The 25,168-nt window shown below is 37.8% G+C and overlaps 1 protein-coding gene and 2 non-coding genes across 3 annotated transcripts; 1 reads left to right on the top strand and 2 right to left on the bottom strand.

The window, feature by feature from the left end:
• The first annotated feature begins 4,902 nt into the window (after positions 1-4,902).
• TRNAT-AGU (transfer RNA threonine (anticodon AGU)) lies at positions 4,903-4,976 on the top strand. Its single transcript has one exon. It is a non-coding gene; the product is annotated as a tRNA-Thr (tRNA).
• A 358-nt stretch (positions 4,977-5,334) lies between these two features.
• On the bottom strand, positions 5,335-10,034 carry LOC136208105 (subtilisin-like protease SBT5.4). The gene is made up of 7 exons (XM_065998936.1): positions 9,859-10,034; positions 9,686-9,783; positions 9,445-9,609; positions 9,247-9,355; positions 7,891-8,520; positions 7,559-7,804; positions 5,335-6,346 (listed from the first exon to the last, which is right to left on the bottom strand). The coding sequence occupies exons 1-7, from the start codon at positions 10,032-10,034 to the stop codon at positions 5,464-5,466; spliced, it is 2,307 nt and encodes a 768-aa protein (XP_065855008.1). The 3' UTR covers positions 5,335-5,463.
• A 4,991-nt stretch (positions 10,035-15,025) lies between these two features.
• LOC136210118 (small nucleolar RNA R71) lies at positions 15,026-15,132 on the bottom strand. Its single transcript, XR_010677825.1, has one exon. It is a non-coding gene; the product is annotated as a small nucleolar RNA R71 (small nucleolar RNA).
• Positions 15,133-25,168: the final 10,036 nt, after the last annotated feature.

The raw sequence follows: 25,168 nt of genomic DNA on the forward strand, positions 1-25,168 counted from the left end.
TTGAAGGTTTTTGGATGTAAATGTTATTTTTATAACTTATATCCTACACGTGATAAGTTAGATCCCTGTGCTCTTAATGGTATTTTTGTGGATATGCCATTGATCACAAAGCCTACAAAGTGTATGATACACAAAGTGGTCAAGTTTGTATAACACGTGACGTTATATTTTGTGAGGATATTTTTCTGTTTGACCATATATCATCTTCTCATACTCAATTTCCTCATAATCCAAATATTTTAACTAATTCCTCACAACCCATACCTCTCCCAATCAACCCACAAAATGATAACAATATTTCCTTCCATTCACCCTCTCCTTCCACATCACATGAATCTACCTCATTACCAAGCTTCCCACTTACATCTACAGTGCCCACTAATCAAACTAATCAAAATGATCAACCACACATTAGTTCTACACTTCCTGTAGCATCTCCCTCCACTACTTTATGTCCCAATATAACGAATCCAACTTCTCCTATTATACCACTTTCTCCTACATTATCTCAACCTTCAAATCTCATTTTATCTCCTAGCAAATCTTCTTCCCTAGATGTTTCATCATCTGCACCTTCACCTATTATACCATTGGTTCCACCTATTGTCACTTTACAGGCTCTGACTATATGTCAAACTAGGAGTGGTAGAAATGTTAAACCACCACAATGGCTACATGATTTTGTAGCACATAGTTCTTTTAATCCTTCTTTGTATTTCCCTTCTCCCATTTCTCTTCCATAATTACCCAGTTTTAACCAATTGCATAACGCATTTCTCACCACACTTGACATAACCAAGGAACCCGAGACATTTTTACAAGCTAGTCAGGAACCCCAATGGCAACTAACCATGGACACTGAGTTACAAGCACTTGAGGCTAATGATACATGGGAAATTGTTTCCCTCCCAAAAGGAAAAAACATATTTCTACCAAATGGGTTTTCCGTATCAAACGTAATCCCGATGGGTCAGTTGACAGGTACAAGGCTCGGCTTGTAGCTCGAGGTTATAATCAAATTCACGGAATTGATTATGTTGAGAGTTTCTCTCCTATAGCTTAAGTGGTTACATTTCGTTTACTGTTCACTATTGCCACCGCTAAGTCTTGGCCCATTCATCAAATGGATATTAATAATGCTTACCTTCACGGGTTTGTTGATGAGGACATTTACTTAACTCCACCACAAGGGTACACTAAGGCTATTCCTGGTCAAGTATGCAAACTAAAAAAATCCTTATACGGCCTTAAGCAAGCCGACCGATAATGGAACAAGGAATTTACCTCTCAAACACTTGCTTTTGGTTTCATTCAAGCAGCTTCAGATCATTGTCTTTTCACATATACTACCACAGATATATTTCTTGTTCTTATTGTCTACGTTGATGATGTCCTTATCACGGGCAATTCTGAAATTACTATTAATGATGTTAAAAAGCACCTTCATACTCTTTTTACCGTTAAAGATTTAGGTCCAGCTAAATATTTTCTTGGTATTGAAATATCAAGAACTACATATAGCATTTTTTTGTCACAACGTAAATATATTTCTGATTTGATTCTAGACGCTGGTCTTGAACAATCTTCGACTACCCCTTGTCCCATGCGACCTGATATTAATTTAGATCCTTCGGTTGGATCTATTTATCTAAAACCCGACGAATATCGCCGGCTTATAGGTCGTCTCCTTTATCTTAATTTTACCCGTCCAGATATTGGATTTGCAGTCCAATAACTAAGTCAGTTTATGCACACTCCGTGCTCTCATCATATGGATGCATCCCTCCATCTTATGAAGTATCTTAAAAATACTCTAACTTATGGTTTATTTTACAGCTCTAAAAATAATTTACGACTAACAGGGTACTGTGATGCTGATTGGGGCCGATGCCGTGAGACTAGACGCTCTGTTAGCGGATATTGCATCTTCCTAGGGAATTCGCTTATTTCCTGGAAAGCCAAGAAACAACCTACTGTCAGTCGGTCTTCTACTGAAGCCGAATATTGGAGTATGGCTAGTACTTGTTGTGAAATCAAATGGATTTCTTACTTATTACAAGTTTTCCAAATTCCACTCACATTGCCTCTAACCCTGTTTCTCACGAACGAACAAAACATTTGGACATTGATTGTCACATTGTTCGCGATCATATCACCATGGGTTTTTTATCCACTCCACATATTTCCACCAAACTTCAACTAACCGATATTTTCACCAAACCGTTGTCAGCTCCTCATCTTAATATTTTTTTTTATCCAAGATGGGACTCGTTTCATCATGGCCTCCATCTTGAGAGGAGGGTGTTAAGATATTTATTGAATGTAAGCTCACCTACACCCACTTACACTTGATTCCCGTGTATTTAGGATTTCAGTTGTAATTTGTTATAGATTAGTCTTCAACTGTGTATAAATAGCATTTATTACTATCTAATAAAGTAAGCAATATTTTACCAATTTATTTCTGCAAGGAACAATTTGATCTTCTTGGAACAGTAAAAAACCTCGTTTTCTTCTCCATTTAGTTTCCTAAAAAATTCTTAAAAGTTATGACTCAAAACCAATAAAGAATATTTTCAAACTAAAAGTGTTAAAAAAACTCCCAAATTGATAAAAAAAAAGGATGAACCCTAACCTTCATAAGAGTGTCAGTGTTTGATTTGAATAAAAGATTGATTTTTACCATTCATAAAGGGATATATATACCCTTAAAGCTATAGGAACTAAGATTACATAAAAATATAACACACAAACTAACTAATTCATAAACAAAGGGATAGAAATGGAAAAACAAATAAAAGGTGGTGTAGATACTCATTTTTGTGCAGTGGAATTTTTCGATTCTTAAATCTGTATGTCTTCGTTTAAAATAGAAATTATTATGAACGTTATGTTTTCGAAGATTAATCAGTTACATTCTGAATTTTTTGACTCAATCTATCTGTATATACAGTCAGAATGCTAATTTGTTAAAACACATAATATATAATGCTTTTTTTTGGATTATCATCTATTTCTGTACTATTTTCTGGTTACTCTCACATCAATATTATATAGATGTGATCGATTATTTTCGTATTGTTATACTAATTATTTTTTGTGTTATTATGTATTTTTACTCATATACACGACTGTTATTATTTTCCTATTTTTTACATTTACTAATTATTTTTTACTCATATATATATGATGAGAAAGTGGATTCTTAGAGTTGATCGGGTACCAAGATGGGTTAGCTGTCATTTCAGTCATCGGACCTGCGTCGGGAGTGACCATTGTGTACACTTCGATGGTAAAATTAGTAGGACTCCTGTAGGAGTATAAGAGTAGAGGGAGAAGAGCCACAAAGAAAGAGATACATCATTTTATCTTCCGGCATATTTATAATGAATGTGGTAAGCTTTGACCCACATTCCTCATCAGAAGTCCTCCCTATAAAGGCCCTAAATGACTTGTATCTGAAAGTCATTTATCAGAACTATGCATTTCTATCTAGATTCTCTTGAATATGTGTAAGGTGAAGCCAGATGACTTGTGGCTATATGCATTTAATACAAGTTAGATAGGTGGAAATGTATATTGGCTTTCATTTTTGTTGTTTGTGTCTGCTTTATATGCTTATGTTGTCTCATCGATGTCATCTAACCATAGTTGCAACATCAAACTATCTTCCTCCTCCCGTTGCTAATTGATTTGTGTGAAATAAAGACGGTAAAGAGGCTCTCCCGAATAAAAATTACGATTTTGATGAGAACTCTTGAAACTATTGATTTCTTCCCACGTGTTCAGATTATCGACGATCTGACTGCGTTATTTCTATCCACGTTCACTGCACCAATTGATAAGAAAGTTGATTCTTATAGTTGATTGGGTACTTGAGATGGGATAGCCGCCATTCCGGTCGTCGGACCTGCGTCTATGTGGTCCCCTGTGTACACTCTGATCTGATGCTAAAATTACTAGAAGTATAAAGTAAAGAGGTAAGAGCCAGAGAGAGATCCTTTTACATTCTCTTTCTCGAGGGTATTTATAGTGAATGTGGTGGGCTTTATGGGCTTTGACCAATATTACTCATCAATATATAAATATTATTATTTCTAGTTTTATACATTTTCTAATTATTTTTCCTCTATATATATATATATATATATATATATGTCATTGTTACTATTTTTATACATTTACTAATTATTTTTGTTCATGTATAAGTATTATTATTATTACATATATACTATTCTTATTGTTTACACTGTTTATATAAACAGTGTTTATCTAATAATTAATATTCTTTCATGTAATTTGCGAGTTATTAGCAGGTATCATTAATACGTATTTATACATATAATTACAGAACTATTCTAAAAGAAAAATAAACGACAGTTGATAAAAAGAGAGAAAAATTATAAAACTTTATTAAATATCATGCTTTTTATATATTTAGAAACGAATCTAACTCACTTTCTTGATTTAATTTACAGGAAAATAACAGATTTATCAAGCCCGTAGGCTCTCACTTTAATGTCGGAGGCTTTTTCTTCATTGCTTTAAATCCGAAGGCAACTCGGTGTCCACAGAAAGTAGGGTCGAGGTCCACGTTCAATCTAGACACATACATGATTTGTTTTTAAGTGACTATCGTTCATGTTATTTTTATTGGATCAAGGCCCATTACAAAATTGAGTCCAATCCATTTCAGCTCATACCAGTCTAAGGGTCCACTTCGGAAACGGGTCAGGTTAAAAAAAATCCAGTCCATAAATGAACCGGGTTTGAAAATCTAGTTCAAAAATGGGGCAAAACGAAATCTAGATCAAGATATAGTCAAACTTGACCCATAAGTATACGAAATCCAAAGGATCCTTTGAATTTATTGTATTTTTCAATTTGTTAACAATAACATGTGCTTTCATAGCTCAGTTGGTTAGAGCACCCGTTTAGTAAGCGGGAGGTCTTGAGTTCGACTCTCAATGAAAGCATATAAAACTCCATTAACTTTCAAAATGAAAGTATTTATATCTGTTCTTAGTTTTTCTTTTCAATAATGATAAGAAAGAGAAATGCGTAGGTTGTGGGAGTAAACCTACTATTTGATTCGACAACGAACACTATATCGTTTCAAAACAAAGATTAACATATTTCATCTAATTATCAAACATTAGTGGATTCTCTGAATTTACAAATAACACTTGTATTTATCAAATGATTAACAATAACCTATGCTTTCGTAATTCAGTTGGTTAGAGCATATGTTTAGTAAGCGGGAGGTTCTGAGTTCAACTTTTAACGAAAGCCTATGAATTTAAGCATAAATTTAACTTTAAGTTTGCAAAAAAAAATTAAGTAATCCGGCTAGCTAGCTAGCTACACTATAGTTTCTCAATATATCAAAACAAAAAGAAGAAAAATAATAATAAAAATAACCCCTAAACTTTTAATCATATTACTAAAATTAACATTTAATAGCTAATCATGATACGACGGTCCAGATGACTTTACTGCAATCGGACTTCGAACATAATGGAATCCATCGCTCCATGTTATTCCCCCAAATTCATAATCTTTAGCGGCGGCTCCGCCCCATTTCGCTTCAATCGTCACCTTAAACATCTTCTCTTCTCCGATCTTATCAAATCTCAGAACTCTCGGCTCAACTTTAACTGAAATTCCATAAGGTTCTTTAATCCGAACCACATACTTCCCCGGCGCCCCCACATTCTTCAATCTCCGACTAAGAGTCACCGTCCCGGACAGTTCAGGCACAGAAATCGAAGGATAATTGAAATCATCAACACTCGCCGATTCAGAACATTCATAACCGTCAGAGAACACATTAATCATCGATTGATTGTAGCCGATACCACAGAGGAAATCCAGGTAATCGTTCACATTTAAATCGTAAACCAGTCCTGGATTCATTGCACGATTTGGTCTGACATGTCCAGATCCGTAGTTAAACGGCGTCGCTGCCATGGACGCCGCGTCGGCGATTGGAGCCCCGATGTTATCTCTTGTTCTTGCTGTTGTTGTGATGGCGGATCGGATTGCGGCGGGGCTCCAGTCGGGGTGGAGTGATTTGAGAAGTCCGACGATTCCGGCGACGTGAGGGCAAGCCATTGATGTGCCGGACATGATGTTGAATGGAACTCTGCGTTTGTCAAAAGGTAGATCTGTTGGGCTTGTTGATTCTGTGAATGATGCTATGATGTCCACTCCGGGGGCAGTAATGTCAGGCTTTATTATTTCAGGCGTAATGGTGTTTGGTCCGACGGAGGAAAATGACGCCATGGATGGAGCTCGGTTTTTCCCGATCTCTGCTGTCGGAGGATTGATATATCCTACCGGATTACTGCAAAACAAACATATGTTATTATTACTTAAATGTAATAGTTATCCTCTACGTTAAACGGACACATAAACGTTATTTCTAAAACATAATCTTCATAAAATAGCCTATAAACAAAAATAGATACAGACACGAAATGGACATGGACACAGACACGAAACATAGAAACGCTACTAATTAGAAGTGTCTGTGCAACATAGGTTATGCTCTATTCGGATATTGTGATAAATTTAGTATTCAAATGCGACGAAAGTCGCCAATGTTCAAATATACATGATCAATCAGACCACGAAAATTTGTTATAAGGTACAGGTATTTTGGGTCTAAACATCAGCAACGGTTAAGTTTCGTCGCAATTATGTCCGTGATTGGCCTATTACGGCTCTAGTTTCTTGTACAGGAATAGAAAAGTCAAGTGTCCCTTATACTTATAAGTATCCTATTGGACAAGAGAAAGTGCATATCGTTTTTAGAGATCAATAAATCACTATAAACAAGTTCGGGAAACCAATAGGCCAATTTAAAAAAGTTTCGATGAGTTATATCACTTTCTTCAACAAGTTCATAATTTATATGATGTTTACAAAGAATATTATGGACAGACTTTTTTTAAACAAGTATAAAAGGTTGGTGAATTAAGCGAATTCTAATCGTTCTCTCAAAATCGCATACACCCTCTAATGATCTCTATCTCTGCATCATTGACTTTCAACAAGTTTAGAGGGTAAATATATGACGTTTACAAAGAATTGGACAAACTTTTCTAGACAAGTATAAAATGCTGGTGAATTAAGCGAATTCTAGTCATTTTCTCTCAAAATCGAGTACACCCTCCAACGATCTTTATTCAACAAGTTATAGAGGGTAAATGTATTACGTTTCCAAAGTGTATGGACCAATTTTTCTAGACAAGTATAGAAGGTTGATGAATTAAACGAATTCTAATCATTTTCTCTCAAAATCAAATATATCCTCCAACGATCTCTATCTCATTCTTGACTTTCAACAAGTTCAGAGGATAGATACATGACGTTTCCAAAATATATGGACGATTTTTCTAGACAAGTATAAAAGGCTAAAGTTGAATTAAGCCAATTCTAACTTTTTCATTTTCTCTCAAAATCGAATGCATCCTACATCCTCAATTATCATCGTGTATATATATACAGTGGCGGAATCAGAATAAAGCAGTTAAGAAAAGAATGAAGTACGTACATGAAGTTATTGACGTAGGAAAAGAGCGCAAGGGCATCCGTGTAGTTGATATGTGCAGAAGGCAGAAGGTGAGGATCCGCAACGATATCATTGCCATTTAATTCATCGTTGCAAAGAATCATCCCTACTGCACCACCCAATAGTGCTTCATAACCCTTTTCAACTCTTGCACTTTCTCCTCTCATACACACCAATATCTTCCCCTTCACCTTCTCGTAATCCAACGATCCCGGCATGCACAGCTCCCTGCATCACACACAAAAATTCACATTCACCGGACCTGACTAATAAAAAAGAAAATGCATAATTTCGTTGAGAAAAAGTCTACTTACGCATTCCCGATAGATGCATTAGCAGCCTTGGCCTGTTGTCCAGTAACAAGCGGATAAAGTCTACCTTCCGGCATAGCTTTAGAAAGACTCTTCCCGTAAAACCTCTGTCCGTCACCAGTAGCAACAATCGTCTGAAAGCTCCGGTCCAAGGAGCTAGCTCCGACGGTAATAATCCACGGAGCAACATTAGTGACAGAGCCTTGTCGCGGGCCATCATTTCCAGCGGAACAAACAACCGCAATATTGTTCTTAACAGCATGAAATGCCCCAATTGCAATTGCATCGTTGAAATACTCAGCAGGAGGACCACCAACGGAGAGCGAAATCACATCAATACCGTCTTCAATTGCGTCCTCAAATCCCGACAGAATATCATCGTCGTAACATCCTCCGCCTTTCCCCGGAGGCCAACAGACTTTGTAAGCAGCCACTCTGGCCCCAGGAGAGCCGCCTGTAGCAGTTCCATTGGCTACTCCGAAGATACTTGCTCCTTGTACGAAGTTACCGCCGGCAGTAGATAGCGTGTGAGTTCCGTGTCCCTCGTGATCCCGAGGAGTGTTGAACTTAGGATCTAGTTCTCCTTCTATTCCATTGTATCCTTTGTTGTAGTATCTAGCTCCAATTAGCTTCCTGAAAATTAGTTTTAATTATATAGTAAGATAATAAGATTCGATAAAGGATTCAACTCGAACTGATTAATCAAATTGATTTTATATCGTTAGACCGAGGTAATTTTGAGCGGACAATGTAAAGAATGAGACAAATTTTAAACCATACTATTGACTAATCCTCGGGATGAACTAGAACCAAAAGTACATAATTTTTGAGCGGACAATGTTCTAGTGGCGGAACTAGAACCAAAAGACATAATTTTAGTAAAAAAAAACACAATATTTTTTAGGGTTAATTTCAAATAAATAACCTGTTTTTGCAGATCAGTATTTGTGGGTTTTTTTGTTACAAAACAAAAACTGTGATACGCAAAATTATCATTTTTCGCTAATTCCCACATCACCTAGTTTGTAAATGGAACTATAAGACAAATATTTTTACTTTTAGCACAGAATTTTCCGTTGTCTAATTCCGTCAAATCCCCTCGTTGCAACAATTTCTGCAAGCAACGGACTACGGCGGATTTTTTTGCTTTTAGGTCAGACATTTCCGTCGAAAATATAATTTTTCATTCTTTTCCTCCAGTAATAGTAATAGAATTTTATGGCGACTAATGGGTGCTACATCAAGTTCCCTCCCGACCCCTTAGATACATCCATTCTCGACAGGGTCGGAACCCAATAACTAGAAAATCATAAAGAAAACTAAATAAAAGAATATAGAGAATTAAGGTAACGAAATAACCTATTGCAACGGACTCCAGATCCGGTGTTATTCTGACATATTCCTTTCCATTTGGAGGGTATGGGACCGAATCCTTGATCGCTGAAACTCTTCGATTCCGGCCAAACACCTATTATAAAAATAAAAAAAAAAATCCAAATGAATACAAGCGGTACACCATACTCGTGATAAAAAAATACATTAATTAGTAAATAATACCGGTGTCAAGATTCGCAATGATGACATCGTGACCAAATTTAGCTTGACTCCACAAGGATTTAGGGTGGATAACACCTTTTTTCCCTAGCAACATAAATTCCCATGAATGTGTTGTGTGTAAGTGCTTCCCCCGGTTCAACGACACCGATGTAACTCTCGGATGCTCTACACGAACACATAATTAAAACTATTAATTCCTGACACGACAACACAATTTATACAACAAATAAATAATATTTACTTGCGATTTCCGCGGCCTCATGGTCATCAAGAAGAGCAGAAAATCCATTGATATGCTTATTGTAGGAGTAAATAATTGCATCCCTAGCCTTATCAGTGCTGCAAATAAATTAAATTAAAATTAATTAAGCAAATCGTAACAACAAATAGCAAACGGAATATATAATTAATTACCTTCCGAGAAAAGAACCGAGAAATTGATAATGAGAATGGGTTACGGAATGAAGATCAACTTGATTAGGATTATGGGAGCCTAAGTAAACTGTGTAAGATTTTTTCACAGCAAAAGCAGAATGTGTTAATTGCAGGATAATTGCAATTACAAGAAGGATTAATGAAAGCTTCGACATCTTAATTGTTGATTAATTAATTAATTAATCAACAGTAATTTTTCTTCTGTAATTATATATATATAATGTTGTAGAGACCTGTTCTGATTGGAATTTTACAGTGGGGGAAGAGTACTAAAATAAAAAGACTTCTATTCAGTTCTGTTTTTGCTGCAATTTTTATCCGATTTTAATGATAAAAGTAATTAATTAAGGATTGGATTTAATTTTCTCAAATTTTGATTAATAATATTTTATATAATTTAATTATTTAGATTTACAATAAAATAAAAGAAAACAATGATTAATCCTCCTTTTATTTTATCCGATAATACATAATCTTCTCAATAGATATCACAGTTTTGGTTAAAGATTAATTCTCCTTTTTAAGAAATAAAAAAAGATTCATAGAGATATTGATAAATTGAGAGAAAAATATTGAAGAAGGGAAGAAGATTGAATTCTTATTAACCAAACAAGTCACAACGATTACACTATATAGAGGAGGAAACAGACAAAAGAGCAATTGGCAAGCACGTGCCAGGTGCATGCTCATAACAATCAAAGGCAAATAACCACAAGGGTCCTTATACAAAATAAACTGAAATAACAAAATAACAACTAAATCCTTCAACCTCCCTCAAGATGAAACACTTTTCATCTTGCACAAACCAAACAAAATCAGCAATGAAAACCATCAATCTCCTTGAAACTCTGCATCTCCCACCATGCTGATATTAGTGAAATTCATTTGTGCCAAAGAACCTGCCATCTGCTTTCCAGAAAGTGGCTTAGTGAATAAATCTGCCAACTGATTAGAAGAATTGACATAAGGTGTATGAATAAAACCACTTTCCATATGGGATCTCACCAAGTGACAATCGATCTCAACATGTTTCATCTTTTCATGAAACACAGGATTGGCAGCTATATGTATAGTAGCTTGATTATCACAGTATAACGGAATAGGAAGGTTAGGCTGAAATTTGAACTTAGCAAGCAAATAATCAAGCCATTTCAATTCACATGAGGCTATAGACATAGCTCTGTACTCTGCTTCAGCTGAGCTTTTGTTCACCACATTCTGCTTCTTAGACTTCCATGAAACCAGACAATCACCAATAAACACGCAGTATCCAGTTATAGATTTCCTCGTGATTTTACACCTTCCCCAATCTGAATCGCAAAAGGCGCGCATATGAGACAGATCTGTCCCTGCTCCATAAAACAAACCATTATTCAATGTACCTTTGAGATACCTGACCACATGTTCAGCAGCTTCCATTTGAATCTCAATAGGCTTGCTCATATACTGACTAAGATGTTGAGTTGCAAAAGCTATGTCTGGCCTAGTAAACCCCAAATAGAGTAGTCGGCCCACTATTCTTCGATACTTTTCTGGATTAGGAATCTCTGCAGAAACTGTATCCAACTCTGCCTCACTTAAAAAAGGACTAGTCACTGCAACTGAGTCATTCAAATCTGCATCAGTAATTAAGTCTCGAATATATTTGGATTGGGAAATAATCAACCCTCGATCCCCAAAAAATACTTTGCTTCTCCCATGTCTTTGATTGTAAAACTTTCATCTAAGGCCTTCTTCACATCATTAATCATTTTGATTGAAGTTCCTGTTATTAGAACATCATCAACATACACAATAAGGGCCAAAAAATGATCTGTGCCAGATTTGATGAACAAACAATAGTCGTGTATAGACTTAACAAAACCCAACTCAAGCAATTTTGCTGTGAAAGCTTTGTTCCACTGCCTTCCTGCCTGCTTAAGGCCATACAAGGATTTTTCTAACTTGCACACCATTCCTGGTTTAGCTTTACTATACCCTTTAGGTGGTTCCATGTATAATTCTTCATCAATGCTCCCATTCAAGTATGCATTATTAATGTCAATCTGTTGTATAGTCCATCCTTTGCTAACTACTACAGCAAAAAATACTCGGACTGTGGTAACTTTTGTAACTGGGGAGTAACTATCGTGGTAGTCAATACCATACCTCTGATCATATCCTCTAGCTACAAGTTGTGCTTTATATCTAACTATAGATCCATCTGCAACTCTTTTAATCTTAAACAACCACTTAGACGTTATTGCATGTTTCCCTTCTGGCAATTCAGTCAATTTCCAGGTGTTGTTCTTCTCTAAAGCTTCAATTTCTTGTGCCATTGCTGCTTCCCATTGTGGTTGCCCTTTAGCCTCTGCATAATGCTGAGGTTCTTATTCTTTGATCAAAGCAACTAAAAAGGCTTTATGACCTGCACTATGCTCAAAAACAGATCCATAAGAACACTCCTCTTCATCTTGAACTGTATTAATCACAAAATCATGCAACCACTGCGGCTGTTGTGTTTGTCTTTGTGATCTCCTTGCCTCAGGAGCCACAATAATTCTCTGATCTGCGGTATCAACAGCTTCTACATCTGCAGGTGTTGCTTCTACACAATCTGCATGCACTAAGGGAATGGTCACTTCAACTACAGAATGGATGTCTTCATTATGTTTCCCTGCAGTATTAGTAGCAAATGGGAAAATATGCTCTGCAAAAGTTACATCTCGAGAGACAATGAGTTGCTTTTTAACCCGATCATACATTTTCCATCCTTTCTGATTTCCTGCACTGCCAAGGTGAACACATTTAATAGATCTATCACCAAACTTCCCTCGAGAAGGAGTATTATCAAGTACATGACCCTGGCAACCAAATACTTTTAATGCATTCAACTGTGGTTGAACACCATATAACAACATTGTTAAGCCCAAAATATACCTAAAATATCATATATAAATATGTTAAATTTACATTGAAATCGTGCTAATTATATTCATTTGGAATACTTTTACGTCTTTATTTACTTCTTTGATGCAAGGTACTTAATTATTTGGTTAAATCCAAATAGGAGCTAAAACGGAGCTAAAATGGAGCTAAAACGGAGGAAAACCCTAAAAAACATACCAAGAATGCATATTAGTCAGAAGAACGCTCAAGGAGGACGAGAAGCAGTCGAGAGACAGGGAGACAAGTCTCTGTCGCGACTGAGATTTTCATAATCTCAGTCGCGACTTACGAAAGGCGTCACGGAAGAAGAACGAAATCTTCAACTCGCCCCTGTACCCCCTGTCGCGACTGAGATTTTCAGAATCTCAGTCGCGACAGTGAAGCATTCTGCACATATTTCACATGTTTTAATCCGAGAAACGCGTCTGTTCGTTTGGATAAAAGCGACTCTTCACCAGCGGACACGACCCATCATTTGCAACCCTTCAACAACTATAAATAAGTGATCCATTTCAGAAATTTGAGATGTTGGTTAAGTTAGAAAAGTTAGAGAAGAGAGTTATTGTGTTGAGTTTCTGAATCAGAAAAGAGTCAGAAAGTTAGATTTCATTTCTGTAAACAAACTTGATGTACACAAGTTGTTATTAGATTAGTTATAAACACAGTATTAGTTTAGTTTCAAAGGTTGATCAGAGACAAGTTTTCATTCTGGTAGTGGACTGACCAGTCTCTATTCCGAAGATTCAGCGAGAAGAATTGACGGCTGAAGCGTATGGGGTCTGACAAACCTACGGAGTTTGAGGGAAAGATTGACAACCCGGATCTCAAAGTTTTCGTTGCAATGCTCTCCAAGTTTCTACTTCTCTGTTAACTTGTGAAGATTCACATTTCATTAATGATATACTTATTTATTCAATACATTCTTTCTGTTGTTATTTTGATATTGTTCTGACAAAACGATTTTCAAAATGATAAATTGGTGTTTTTATTAAAATGTTCTATTCCATCTTATTCATATAAGAACTTTGTTGAACACTTGACAGATTTAGTTTTTATGGATGATATGATCGCTGATCGCGGCTTATCAGACATAAAATACTAGTTTGATTAAGGTAGTAATCTGCTCCGATCCAGAGAGATTTCTACGGTTCAAAGCCATTTAATTGAATAAATTCCTATATTATTACATCTCCATAGTCTTTCCAAAGTTGAAGTTGTTTTCTTTGCTTTATGAAAATAAGTTTTATACCTTCTATTTATTCCAATTACGGAAGTATCTGTCTTGTAATCAAAATCTCAAGACGGAACTGTTCTCTAAACTCGATATAATATTCTTATCTAATCCTAATTTACCCAAACCAATTCAATCAATTAAACGAATTTCTTTTATTAAACCTAAACACATGATTAAAACTGAATTAAATAAAGTTTTAGTTAAAAAGCGTTCCCTGTGGGTTCGATATCTTTTATTACTACAAGCGTATACCGTGCACTTGCGGAAATCGCTCAACAAGTTTTTGGCGCCGTTGCCGGGGAACGCCAAAATTTTTGACAAAATTTTAGATTTTTCGTGTTTTATTTCGAATCTAGGTTTAAACATACTTATTTTAATTTTTATAATTTAATAATTTTAATTTACTAATTTATTTATTTTTTTCGAATTCTGTTTTATAGGTAGTTTCGGTTCGTGCAAGATTTCAGGTTCATGCGCAGTTCTCGAAGTTCAGGCATTGTACCAGACCCTATAGACCCAGAAATTGAGAAAACCATTAGGAAGAACAAGAAAAACAAGAAAAACAAAAATAAGACTCCAGTAAAAACATTTACCGAGCCAGAAAAAATGGCAGACCCACCAACACTTATGGATTACGCTAGGCCAGGTGTGGCCGGTGTAACCAATAGTATCGTTAGACCCAGAATCACTGCAAACCAATTTGAAATTAAGCCAGCTTTGCTTAATATGTTGCAAAATAATGTAACATTTTACGGGTTACCTAACGAAAATCCTAACACCCATTTAACAAATTTCCTTGAAATTTGTGACACTTTTAAAATCCCAGATGTGACTGCAGAAGCAATCAAACTTCGCCTCTTTCCTTTCACTTTGAATGATAGAGCCAAAGAATGGTTAACTTCTATGCCAGCCGCAACTTTTGCCACTTGGGAACAATTAGCCCAAGCATTTTTATCAAAATATTTTCCTTTAGCAAAAACCGCAAGAGTCATAAAGGAGTTAACATCTTTTTCTCAAAATGATAATGAGACTCTTTATGAAACTTGGGAACGTTTTAAAGAACTTCAACGTTTATGCCCACACCACCAATTACCCGCTGAACTTTTAATGCAAACATTTTACAATGGACTAAATCCTACAACTAGGGGTTCATTAGATGCTATGTCGGGATGGCTATTTATGAAGAAAACATCAGCCCAATCGAGAGAACTTTTGGAGGAAATGGCAATCAACAGCAGTATGTGGCCCGCGGAACGTGGACATATACCGGTGGCAAAACCATCATCCTCAACCACACCATCAGTTAAAGGTATAGTTGAACTTGATCCAGTCGCGATGCTACAAGCCCAATTTTCTGCTTTATCGCACAAAATTGACAAGTTTATGGCACCACGCGATACCAATGGTAATCCAATCCAAACGGATGTGGATTACGAAAACATGAGTGAGATCGAACAGGTGAATTTTGTCCAAGGGCAAAACCAAACTAATAATCCTTATTCTAATACTTATAATTCTGGATGGAGGAATCATCCTAACTTTAACTGGAAAGATAACAATAACAATAATGCAAGTGCTAATCAAAATCGTACTACTAATTATCAAAATCAGTCAAGAGATACGATTAGCACTTTATCTTCTAAAATCGACAAGTTTATAGATGCTATCAGTGGAAAAATAAGTAATCACGATGATGGTTTTAAACGGATCGAAAATAAATTCGACCAGCTTATTAAAAACCACTCATCTAGCATCCATAATTTGGAGGTTCAAATTGGTCAACTTGCTAAATCAATTCCATCCCGAAAAGAGGGAAGTCTTCCCAGCCATACGGAAGAAAATCTGAAAGAGCAGGTAAAGGCTATCACTCTTTGTTCAGGGAAAAATTATCAAGGGCCATAAATGCCCAAAGATGCAACATTACCAGGAACTGATTTACCAAAGTCCAAAGAAGATATCTTAAACACAAATACTTCACCATTTGACACAAGTACCAAAACTTTTGTACCCAAACCACCTTTTCCGCACAAAGTCCGAAATAAGGACTATGATAAACAACTTCTAACGTTTTTGGATAAACTTAAAAATTTGCACATCAATTTAACGTTCATGGATGCAATCACACAAATTCCTAACTATGGTAAGTTTTTAAAGGATTTAATTTCAAAGAAAATCAGTTGGGAAGGAATTTCATCCATTTCGTTAACTGAAGACTGTAGTTCAATCGTGTCAAGTAATTTGCCCACAAAACTCAAAGATCCCGGATGTTTTACTATTCCGTGTAAATTGGGAGATATTGAATTCCCAAGTTGTCTTTGTGATTTAGGAGCAAGTATAAACTTAATGTCGTTGTCTATTTTTAACAAGTTAGGTTTAGAAGAAGATATCAAACGTACCAATATGGTTTTGCAATTAGCGAATCAAACCACTAAGAAACCATATGGTATAATTGAAGATGTTTTAGTCAAAGTCGATAAATTTATTTTTCCTACCGATTTTGTTATATTAGACTTTGCCTATGATGTAAATTGCCCTTTAATTTTCGGTAGACCATTTATGAACATGGGACGCGCTCTAGTAGAAGGTAGTTTTAAGGATAGGAGAAGATAAGATCGAGTTTAATATGAACAAAGCGATGAAATACCCTATGGAGGAATTCGCTTGTATGAAACTTGATTTAGTCGAGGAATGTGTCAATGACGTTATTCATAGTGAAGAAATAATTGAACCTATAATAGGTGAGGAATTAGATGATAAGGACCCAGAGCCTTTAATTCGAGAAGATGGACCAGTTCCGCCTTCAATCATAATACCCCCTAAATTAGAACTTAAGGAGTTACCCAGTCATTTGAGGTACGCTTTCTTAGGCGAAGGCGATTCTCTACCTATAATTATTTCTAACAAATTAACAAATGATCAAGAAGAAAAATTGAAAGAAGTTGTTAGAAATAGGATAGGAAGTATGGGATGGCAAATTTCAGACTTAAAAGGAATTAATCCTAGTATCGTAATGCATAGAATTCACTTAGAAGAGGATAAGCCACCTAAAGCGGATAGGCAAATACGCTTAAATCCGAACATGAAAGAAGTAGTCAAAAATGAGATTACTAAACTTTTAGACAATGGAATCATTTACCCGATCTCGGATAGTGAATGGGTTAGTCCAATCCATTGTGTACCCAAAAAAGGAGGCATAACTGTTGTAAGAAATGATGAAGGTGAATTGATACCTACACGAACCAGCACCGGTTGGAGGGTTTGTATAGACTATAGGAACCTAAACAAAGCAACTAGGAAAGATCATTTTCCTCTACCTTTCATTGATCAAATGATCGAAAGGATAGTCGGTCATGCATTTTATTTTTTCCTAGACGGTTATTCCAGATTCTTTCAAATTTACATTTACCCGGATGACCAAGACAAAACAACCTTCACATGCCCTTATAGAACATTTGCATATAGGAGAATGCCTTTTGGTCTATGTAATGCACCAGTAACATTTCAACGATGTATGACAGCAATATTTAATGACTTCATTGAAGATATAATGGAAGTTTTCATGGATGATTTTTGTTAGGCATGAAATTGACTAAGTTTAACAGATAATTTATAAGGGAATTCGGGTATTTTTATATCATTTTGTAAGGATTAAGGGCTAATTAATGTCCTTGTGCAGATAAGCAAAGAAAAATGCTAAACTCGCTGGAAACAGCTTGTTTCGCTAATGCCAATGAGGAGTGGAGCCTTACTTGTTTCCAGCAGTTAAACGCCAGATTATCCAATGACGGACAGCGACAGATCGTTGGTGGCAGTGAAAGGAAAGCGGCAGGACAGCAGGTGAAAGTGTGTGGCGATGGGATTGCCCAAAGAAGCAAGATGATTTGAAGTCTCACCCCCTTGAGTGTTCAAGGGTTAATCTAAAAGTTAATCATTTTAGTTTATTTTAATTGTAGTAAGTAGTTGACTTTGTTTGTAAAAGGGTACGAAAGTTGTACTGATTTTGAGTAGTCTCTGTCTTTTCCCTTTAAATAGGAAAAGCAGAGAAGGTTTAGGGATCAGAATTTTTTCTTAGTTTTAGTTTTTTTTGACAAGTAGAATAGAAGGAAGAAGAGAGCTCTCATGGAGTCTCAAGCTGTAACAAGAATCCTCTTCTGCTCACTGCTCGATATGAGTGAGTAGACATTTTGAACGGGCACGGCCTGGCCGGCCCGGTGATGTAAGTTTTACAACGTTTTTATGAATATTTAGTATTTTGCCAATGTTGTGGTCAATGAGGATTTAACTTTCTTGCTTAAGCATGTATGTATGTGTTAGATGAATGTTAGGACACTGCTTTCATCTTCACCGATATCTCTATTGATCTCCCAACTTCGAAGCTGACAAGTTAGAAGGTTGTGTCGAGGGTTTTCTCATCTAGAAATGCAGTTTTGTTCTTAATGCTAGAAAGAACGTATCTTTAGGACGCTAAAGATGTTAGTAAATCTTAGGAGTTTGAGAACACACGACAGTTGACTCAAACTCACTTCAAAACTGATACTTTGGCTTCATTGGCATTATCTTTTATTCATGGAATGTTGTAAGATGTAGCACACCGTGTTCGGTTATGTCGAGCCTGTTCTATTCCCTAAAATCTTTGAAAAGTAACCTTATTTCCTTGTTTTATCATTCTGCCTGAGTCATTAAACAACCAATATCAAACAATCAACCATAAAGGAAGACACTGTTGTAACACACACTGTTTAGCAACGATTTCCGATATTTATTTAAATCACAATCCCTGTGGAGACGATACTCACTTATCACTTTATTACTTGTATCTAGTGCACTTGCTAGAGTCTCATTTGAGGACAACAAGTTTTTGGCGTCGTTGCCGGGGATTGAGAGCAGAAAATTTATAGCTGAAATTTCTGTAAAACAGGGTGTTTTTAATCTGTGTGTTAAGGCGTGCAGGAACAAAAAGGTCATTCTTTCGTTTATGCGTAGAGCTGCACCTCCTGTTTTTCCTATCGATCTCGAATTAGAGAGAACGTGTAGACGAAACAAAGCAGGAGCTCGACGTGCTAGACAAAGAGAAAGGCAAAGAGAGAGAAGAATGGCTGGAAGGGAAGGACCAGAACAACCAGTTCCACCAAACCAAGAAGAGGAAGGAGAAAATAATAACCCTCCTGTTATGAGAATCAGAGACTACTCTAGGCCAACTACCGAGGGACACTCATCGTGTATCGTATTGCCCAACGAGGGAAACAACATGTTCGAAGTAAAAGGGTCCATGATACAAATGATCCAAGCCTCGGTGCAATTTAATGGGTTTCAATCTGAAGATCCTAATGGGCATCTTCAAGAATTCATCACCTTGTGCAACACATTCAGGTCGAACAGAGGTGTCTCTGATGACGTGATCAGATTAAAGTTGTTCCCTTTTTCACTAAGGGATAAAGCAAAAACATGGCTGCGAAATTTACAGCCTGGAACGATCACGAGTTGGGAAGAGATGGCAAGAGCTTTTCTGATGAAGTATTTTCCACCTCGACAAGCCATCAAGCTACGAAATGAAGTGTCACGCTTCATACAAGACGAAGATGAGTCGTTGGCAGAAGCATGGGAAAGATACAAGGAGCTGCTCAGAAGGGTGCCAAATCATGGTATCCCTATGTGGATGCAAATGCAGAATTTTTACAATGGCGCGACCAACGTTTACAAAATCCAGATCGAATCTATCGCGAATGGTAACCCAGAAGATTTAGAGCCACAAGCTTTATATGACCTAATAGAGAAAGTGGTCAGCACGAGTTACAACTGGCATTCGTCAAGAAGTGAAAGAAAAAGGACAGGAAACGAGGATGTCGTGTCAAAACTAACAAGCCAAGTAGAACAGCTTACTCGGCAGCTGGGAAAGATAAATGTCTCGTCCATTCATAATGAACCGCCATTTAGTGAACCACCATTCAATGAAAGTTGTGGTTTTTGCGGAGGAGCTCATTTCAATATCAACTGTCCTGGAGTTAAGCAAGGAAAAGGCACACGGGCTGAATGCGACTACGCAGGGTACAATCAGAGGAATCAGCCCAACCGTTATTCTAACACCTACAACTCGGAAACCAGGAACCATCCAAATTTTGGATGGACAGGCCAACCAGACCAACAAGGACCACCACAGTATCAAGATCAGCCGAGGTATCAACAACAGCAAGGAGGACATTACCAAAGACAACCTCAGCAGCATTATAAGCAACATGTGCCACAAAAGGAAGAAGTCGAACCAGATATGAAAACAATGATGATGCAGTTCATGAAACAGACGCAGGCATCGATCAAGAATCTGGAAACACAAGTCCACCAGATCGCCGCGTCCACATCAAAAGGAAAGGGGATAATGCCGAGCAATACTGAGCCAAATCCTAAAGGCGACGTCATGGCAATCACCTTGAGGTCTGGTAAGGAAACTCAACCAGTTGTTTTATCTAACAAGGATGCTGAGCGTGCAGGAACATCCAAAGAGGCTGAAGGGGAACTGGAACAAGTTGTTCCTGGTAATGAAGAAACGAGGAAGGCTAACCAAGCAAGTAAGCCAGATCAAGAGGAGGAAAGAGCATATAAACCACCACAGCCGTATGACCCACCGGTGCCATATCCAACGCGGCTAATCAACAAGAAGTTGGAGGAGCAGAATTCTAAAGTGTTGGACACTTTGAGGAAATTGCATATCAACATACCTTTTGTGGAAGCACTGGCACAGATGCCAACATACGCAAAGTTCCTCAAAGATATCCTATCGAACAAGAAGAAACTGGAGAACATTTCCATGATACAACTCAACAGAGACTGTTTGTCCATACTCCAAAACAAGTAGCAGCTTCCAAAGAAGCTAAAAGATCCAGGGAGTTTTTCGATTCCTTGTTCAATTGGAAAGCTGACTATTGAAAATGCACTTTGCGACCTAGGAGCTAGCATAAACCTAATGCCATATTCTGTATATGCACAACCCGGGTTAGGAGAACCACAACCCACTCATATGTCTATTCAATTAGCTGATCGTTCTGTATGCTATCCTAGGGCAGTAGTAGAAGACGTGTTAGTCCAAGTAGGAAAATTCATTTTGCCCATTGATTTCATTATAATGGACATTGATGAAGATTTGCATGTCCCTATTATCCTAGGTAGACCATTTCTAGCGACAGGAAAAGCATTGATAGATGTAGGAGAGGGAAAGTTATTCTTAAGGATAAATGGTGAGGAAGTCATATTTAAAATAAATGAAGCAATGAGGCGTGCGAATAATAATGATGACACTTGCTGTTTCTTAGATGATTTTCAGAGTCTTACTACTTTGCAGGAACAGGACACATTAGAAACTTTATTGGGGAGAGAGGTGAACATATGCGAGGGAACAGGCTGTTCCATTGAAAGCAACTTTCCAACACCTCCGTTAGACCCTGCTGTTCCAACTCATCAAGAACCACCAGAGGTACCAACTGTGCCCGTGTCTAAGCCAGAATTGAAGCCATTGCCTGAACATCTCGAGTACGCTTTTCTTGAACCACCTAGCGGAAGTCCTGTCATCATATCATCAAAATTAACTCCTGACCAAAAGGCGCAACTAATGGCGGTCTTGCGAAGAAACAAGGCTGCAATCGCATGGAAAATTGATGACATAAAAGGAATTAGCCCGGCAGTCTGTGTTCATAGAATCTTGATGGAAAAGGACCACAGACCAACTGTTCAGCCGCAACGTAGGCTAAATCCCCACATGAAGGAGGTTGTGAGAAAGGAGGTGATAAAGCTTCTCGATGCTGGCATTATCTACCCAATATCTGATAGTGTGTGGACAAGCCCTGTCCACGTTGTGCCAAAGAAAGGAGGAACAACCGTAGTCCTAAATGAAAAGGACGAGCTAGTACCCACAAGAACAATAACAGGGTGGAGAGTTTGCGTCGACTACAGAAAACTTAATGAAGCCACAAGGAAGGACCATTTCCCCTTACCCTTCATTGACCAGATGTTAGAAAGACTAGCGGGCTACGCATTCTATTGTTTTCTTGATGGGTATTCAGGATATAACCAAATCGCAATTCATTGCGAGGACCAAGAGAAAACCACGTTCACATGTCCGTATGGGACTTATGCTTACAGAAGAATGCCTTTCGGACTGTGCAACGCTCCTGCCACTTTTCAGAGATGCATGATGTCGATTTTTCATGACATGGTGGAGCGGACTGTGGAAATATTTATGGATGACTTCTCGGTCTATGGAAGTTCATTTGATAGCTGTCTAAACAACCTTGAAGCGGTGCTCGCGCGGTACAAGGAGACTAACTTAGTCTTGAACTGGGAAAAGTGCCATTTCATAGTCACTGGAGGAATTATGCTAGGGCATAAAATTTCTGAGAAAGGAATGGAAGTGGACAAGGCAAAAGTGGAAGTAATCGAGAAGCTGGCTGTGCTTGCGAACGTCAAAGATGTGAGAAGTTTTTTGGGGCACGCAGGGTTTTATCGCCGGTTTATAAAAGATTTTTCAAAGATTGCACTCACATTGTCAGCCCTACTCCGTAAGGAAGTCGAGTTCTCTTTCAATGCAGACTGTTTGAAGGCCTTTGAGCTCTTAAAGACTAACCTGATCAACTCACCTATACTAGCAGGACCAGATTGGGAGCAACCTTTTGAAATAATGTGCGACGCAAGCGACACTTGTGTGGGAGCTGTTCTTGGACAGAGGATTGAGAAAAGGTTTCGACCTATCTACTATGCCAGCAAAACATTGAACGTGGCCCAGCAAAACTATACAACTACCGAGAAGGAACTTCTGGCGGTTGTGTATGCTTTCGACAAATTCAGGCCCTACTTGGTTTTATCCAGGGTGATTGTTCACACAGATCACGCAGCGTTGCGATACTTGTTCACGAAAAAAGATGCTAAGCCAAGGTTGATCCGATGGTTGCTATTACTTCAGGAGTTCGATTTGGAAATTAAGTATAAAAAGGGAACGGAGAATGTTGCAGCAGATCATTTGTCAAGGATAGATCACAAAGGCAGGTTTGAACAAACAGAAATCGTGGAAAGGTTTCCTAACGAGCATATGTATGCGGCACAATCTGCGCCATGGTTCGCCGATATAGCTAATTACCTTGCAACTTCGCTCAAACCACACAACCTATCCACGAATCAAAAAAGGAAGTTTTTCTCCGAAATCAAATATTATTTTTGGGATGACCCTTACCTTTTCAGGTTGTGCGCGGACCAAATCATTCGAAGATGCATATCGCAAGAAGAAGGACAGGATGTTCTCAGCCACTGTCATAACCGTGAAGCCGGAGGACACCATAGTGCAAGCTGTACCATAGTGCAAGCCAGAGGACACCATAATGCATTCATTGGAACTTGCAATGAGTGCCAACGAACTGGAAACATTTCAGCTCGAAATGCTATGCCCCTAAACAACAAAGTTGTGTGCGAAATTTTTGACATCTGGGGAATAGATTTTATGGGACCATTCCCAACTTCCCAAGGGAATAAATACATCCTAATGGCTGTGGATTATGTGAGCAAATGGGTCGAAGCAATAGCTAGTCCCACCAATGACGCCCATATGGTAGTCAAATTTCTGAAAAGACTGTTCGCCAGATTCGGGGTCCCGCGAGCGATCATCAGTGATCAAGGGACCCACTTCTGTAATGCGAAATTTGAAAAATTAATGGGAAAACTTGGAGTCTCACACAGGGTTGCCACACCATACCATCCACAAACCAGTGGACAGGTGGAGATCTCCAATAGAGAAATAAAAAGAATCTTAGAGAAAACCGTTGGCAACTCTCGGAAGGATTGGGCAAACAAGCTCGATGATGCTCTATGGGCATATCGTACCGCTTATAAAACACCGATTGGAATGTCTCCTTTTCGGTTGTTATACGGGAAATCTTGTCACTTGCCGGTGGAAATGGAACATCGCGCATTTTGGGCGTTAACATTTTTAAATTTTGAGACGCAGGCTGTTGGTGAACAGAGAAGTTTACAACTGAGCGAAATGGAGGAATTCAGGCTGTTCTCATACGAAAATGCGGTGAATTACAAAGCCAGGACCAAGCAGTGGCACGACAAAAAGCTCATGAACAAGGTGTTTCATGAAGGACAAAACGTCCTTCTTTACAATTCATGATTGAGGCTCTTTCCAGGAAAGCTCAAGTCAAGATGGTCAGGACCATTCATTGTGAACCGTGTATTTGCATATGGAGCTGTTGAAATTTTCAAATACTGGGGTGATCCTTTTAAGGTGAACGGACAAAGATTAAAACCATATTTAGAGAACGATCACACAAGGAAGATCGATACTGTTCATTTCCAGGATCCCCCAAGTCAGTAAAAGCAAGAGAACAGGGTGTCCGCTACAAACACCAATTGTAGCACAAGTAACTTTGAATTTTATTGATTTTTATTTATACTTTTTATTTTTTTTTCTTGTGTAAATTGTGTTTGAATTTGACTTCATCATGAGTAATTTCTGCCTAGGCACAATTGTAAAACCTAAAAATCCTTCCAAAGGTGAGGTAGTACAATTGTACCTGTTTTGTAGGGAAGGGAATATCGTAGAAATTAGGGTGGTAGAAATTTGTTTATTAAAAGCTAGGTAAAGTGGAATGTCCACTCCTATGCCAAATAGGCAATCATACCGCCTGTTTTTCTCCTCGATAAGATTGAACGGTTGGGGGGATATAAATGCTAAAATCAAATCTTGACCGTTCATCAACCCTCATTCTGATTCGAAAATACGCGCCTTTCTGCCAATTTGTCCAGGTGGCCGACTTTGATTCGGCCTCATAATGACAGATTGGCGAGAAGACGCCTCGTTTCCCCTACTTAAAGATGATTTATCTCAGTTCAGTCCGTCTATCACCATATTTCTTTCTTTTCTTTGAGATTTCTTGTCACAAAGGCAGTTCATGATCTGTGCCCTATACCACTGGAAAACCCTACTTAAACTTGAAAGCGAAATGAGAACCCGAGGCTCGGGCAAAAACGTGAAAATAGAGGGATCTTCCAAGAAAGAAAAAGCAAAGGCAAAAATGGCGGACCCTAGCACTGTGGCGTTTGTCCCAGATGAGAAGCTGGTCAAGAAACTCTCCCAGTTTAAAGACG

Source organism: Euphorbia lathyris, chromosome 10 (genome assembly GCF_963576675.1).
Source record: "Euphorbia lathyris chromosome 10, ddEupLath1.1, whole genome shotgun sequence".
Lineage (NCBI taxonomy): Eukaryota > Viridiplantae > Streptophyta > Magnoliopsida > Malpighiales > Euphorbiaceae > Euphorbia > Euphorbia lathyris.

Bases quoted from the DNA above. Each gene is read 5' to 3' on its own strand.
- LOC136208105 (XM_065998936.1), bottom strand. From the start codon at position 10,034: ATGTCGAAGCTTTCATTAATCCTTCTTGTAATTGCAATTATCCTGCAA. The intron at 9,784-9,858 runs GTAATTAATTAT...ATTTATTTGCAG, and splicing joins CTCGGTTCTTTTCTCGGAAG to CACTGATAAGGCTAGGGATG. The intron at 7,805-7,890 runs GTAAGTAGACTT...TGTGTGATGCAG, and splicing joins AATGCATCTATCGGGAATGC to GGAGCTGTGCATGCCGGGAT.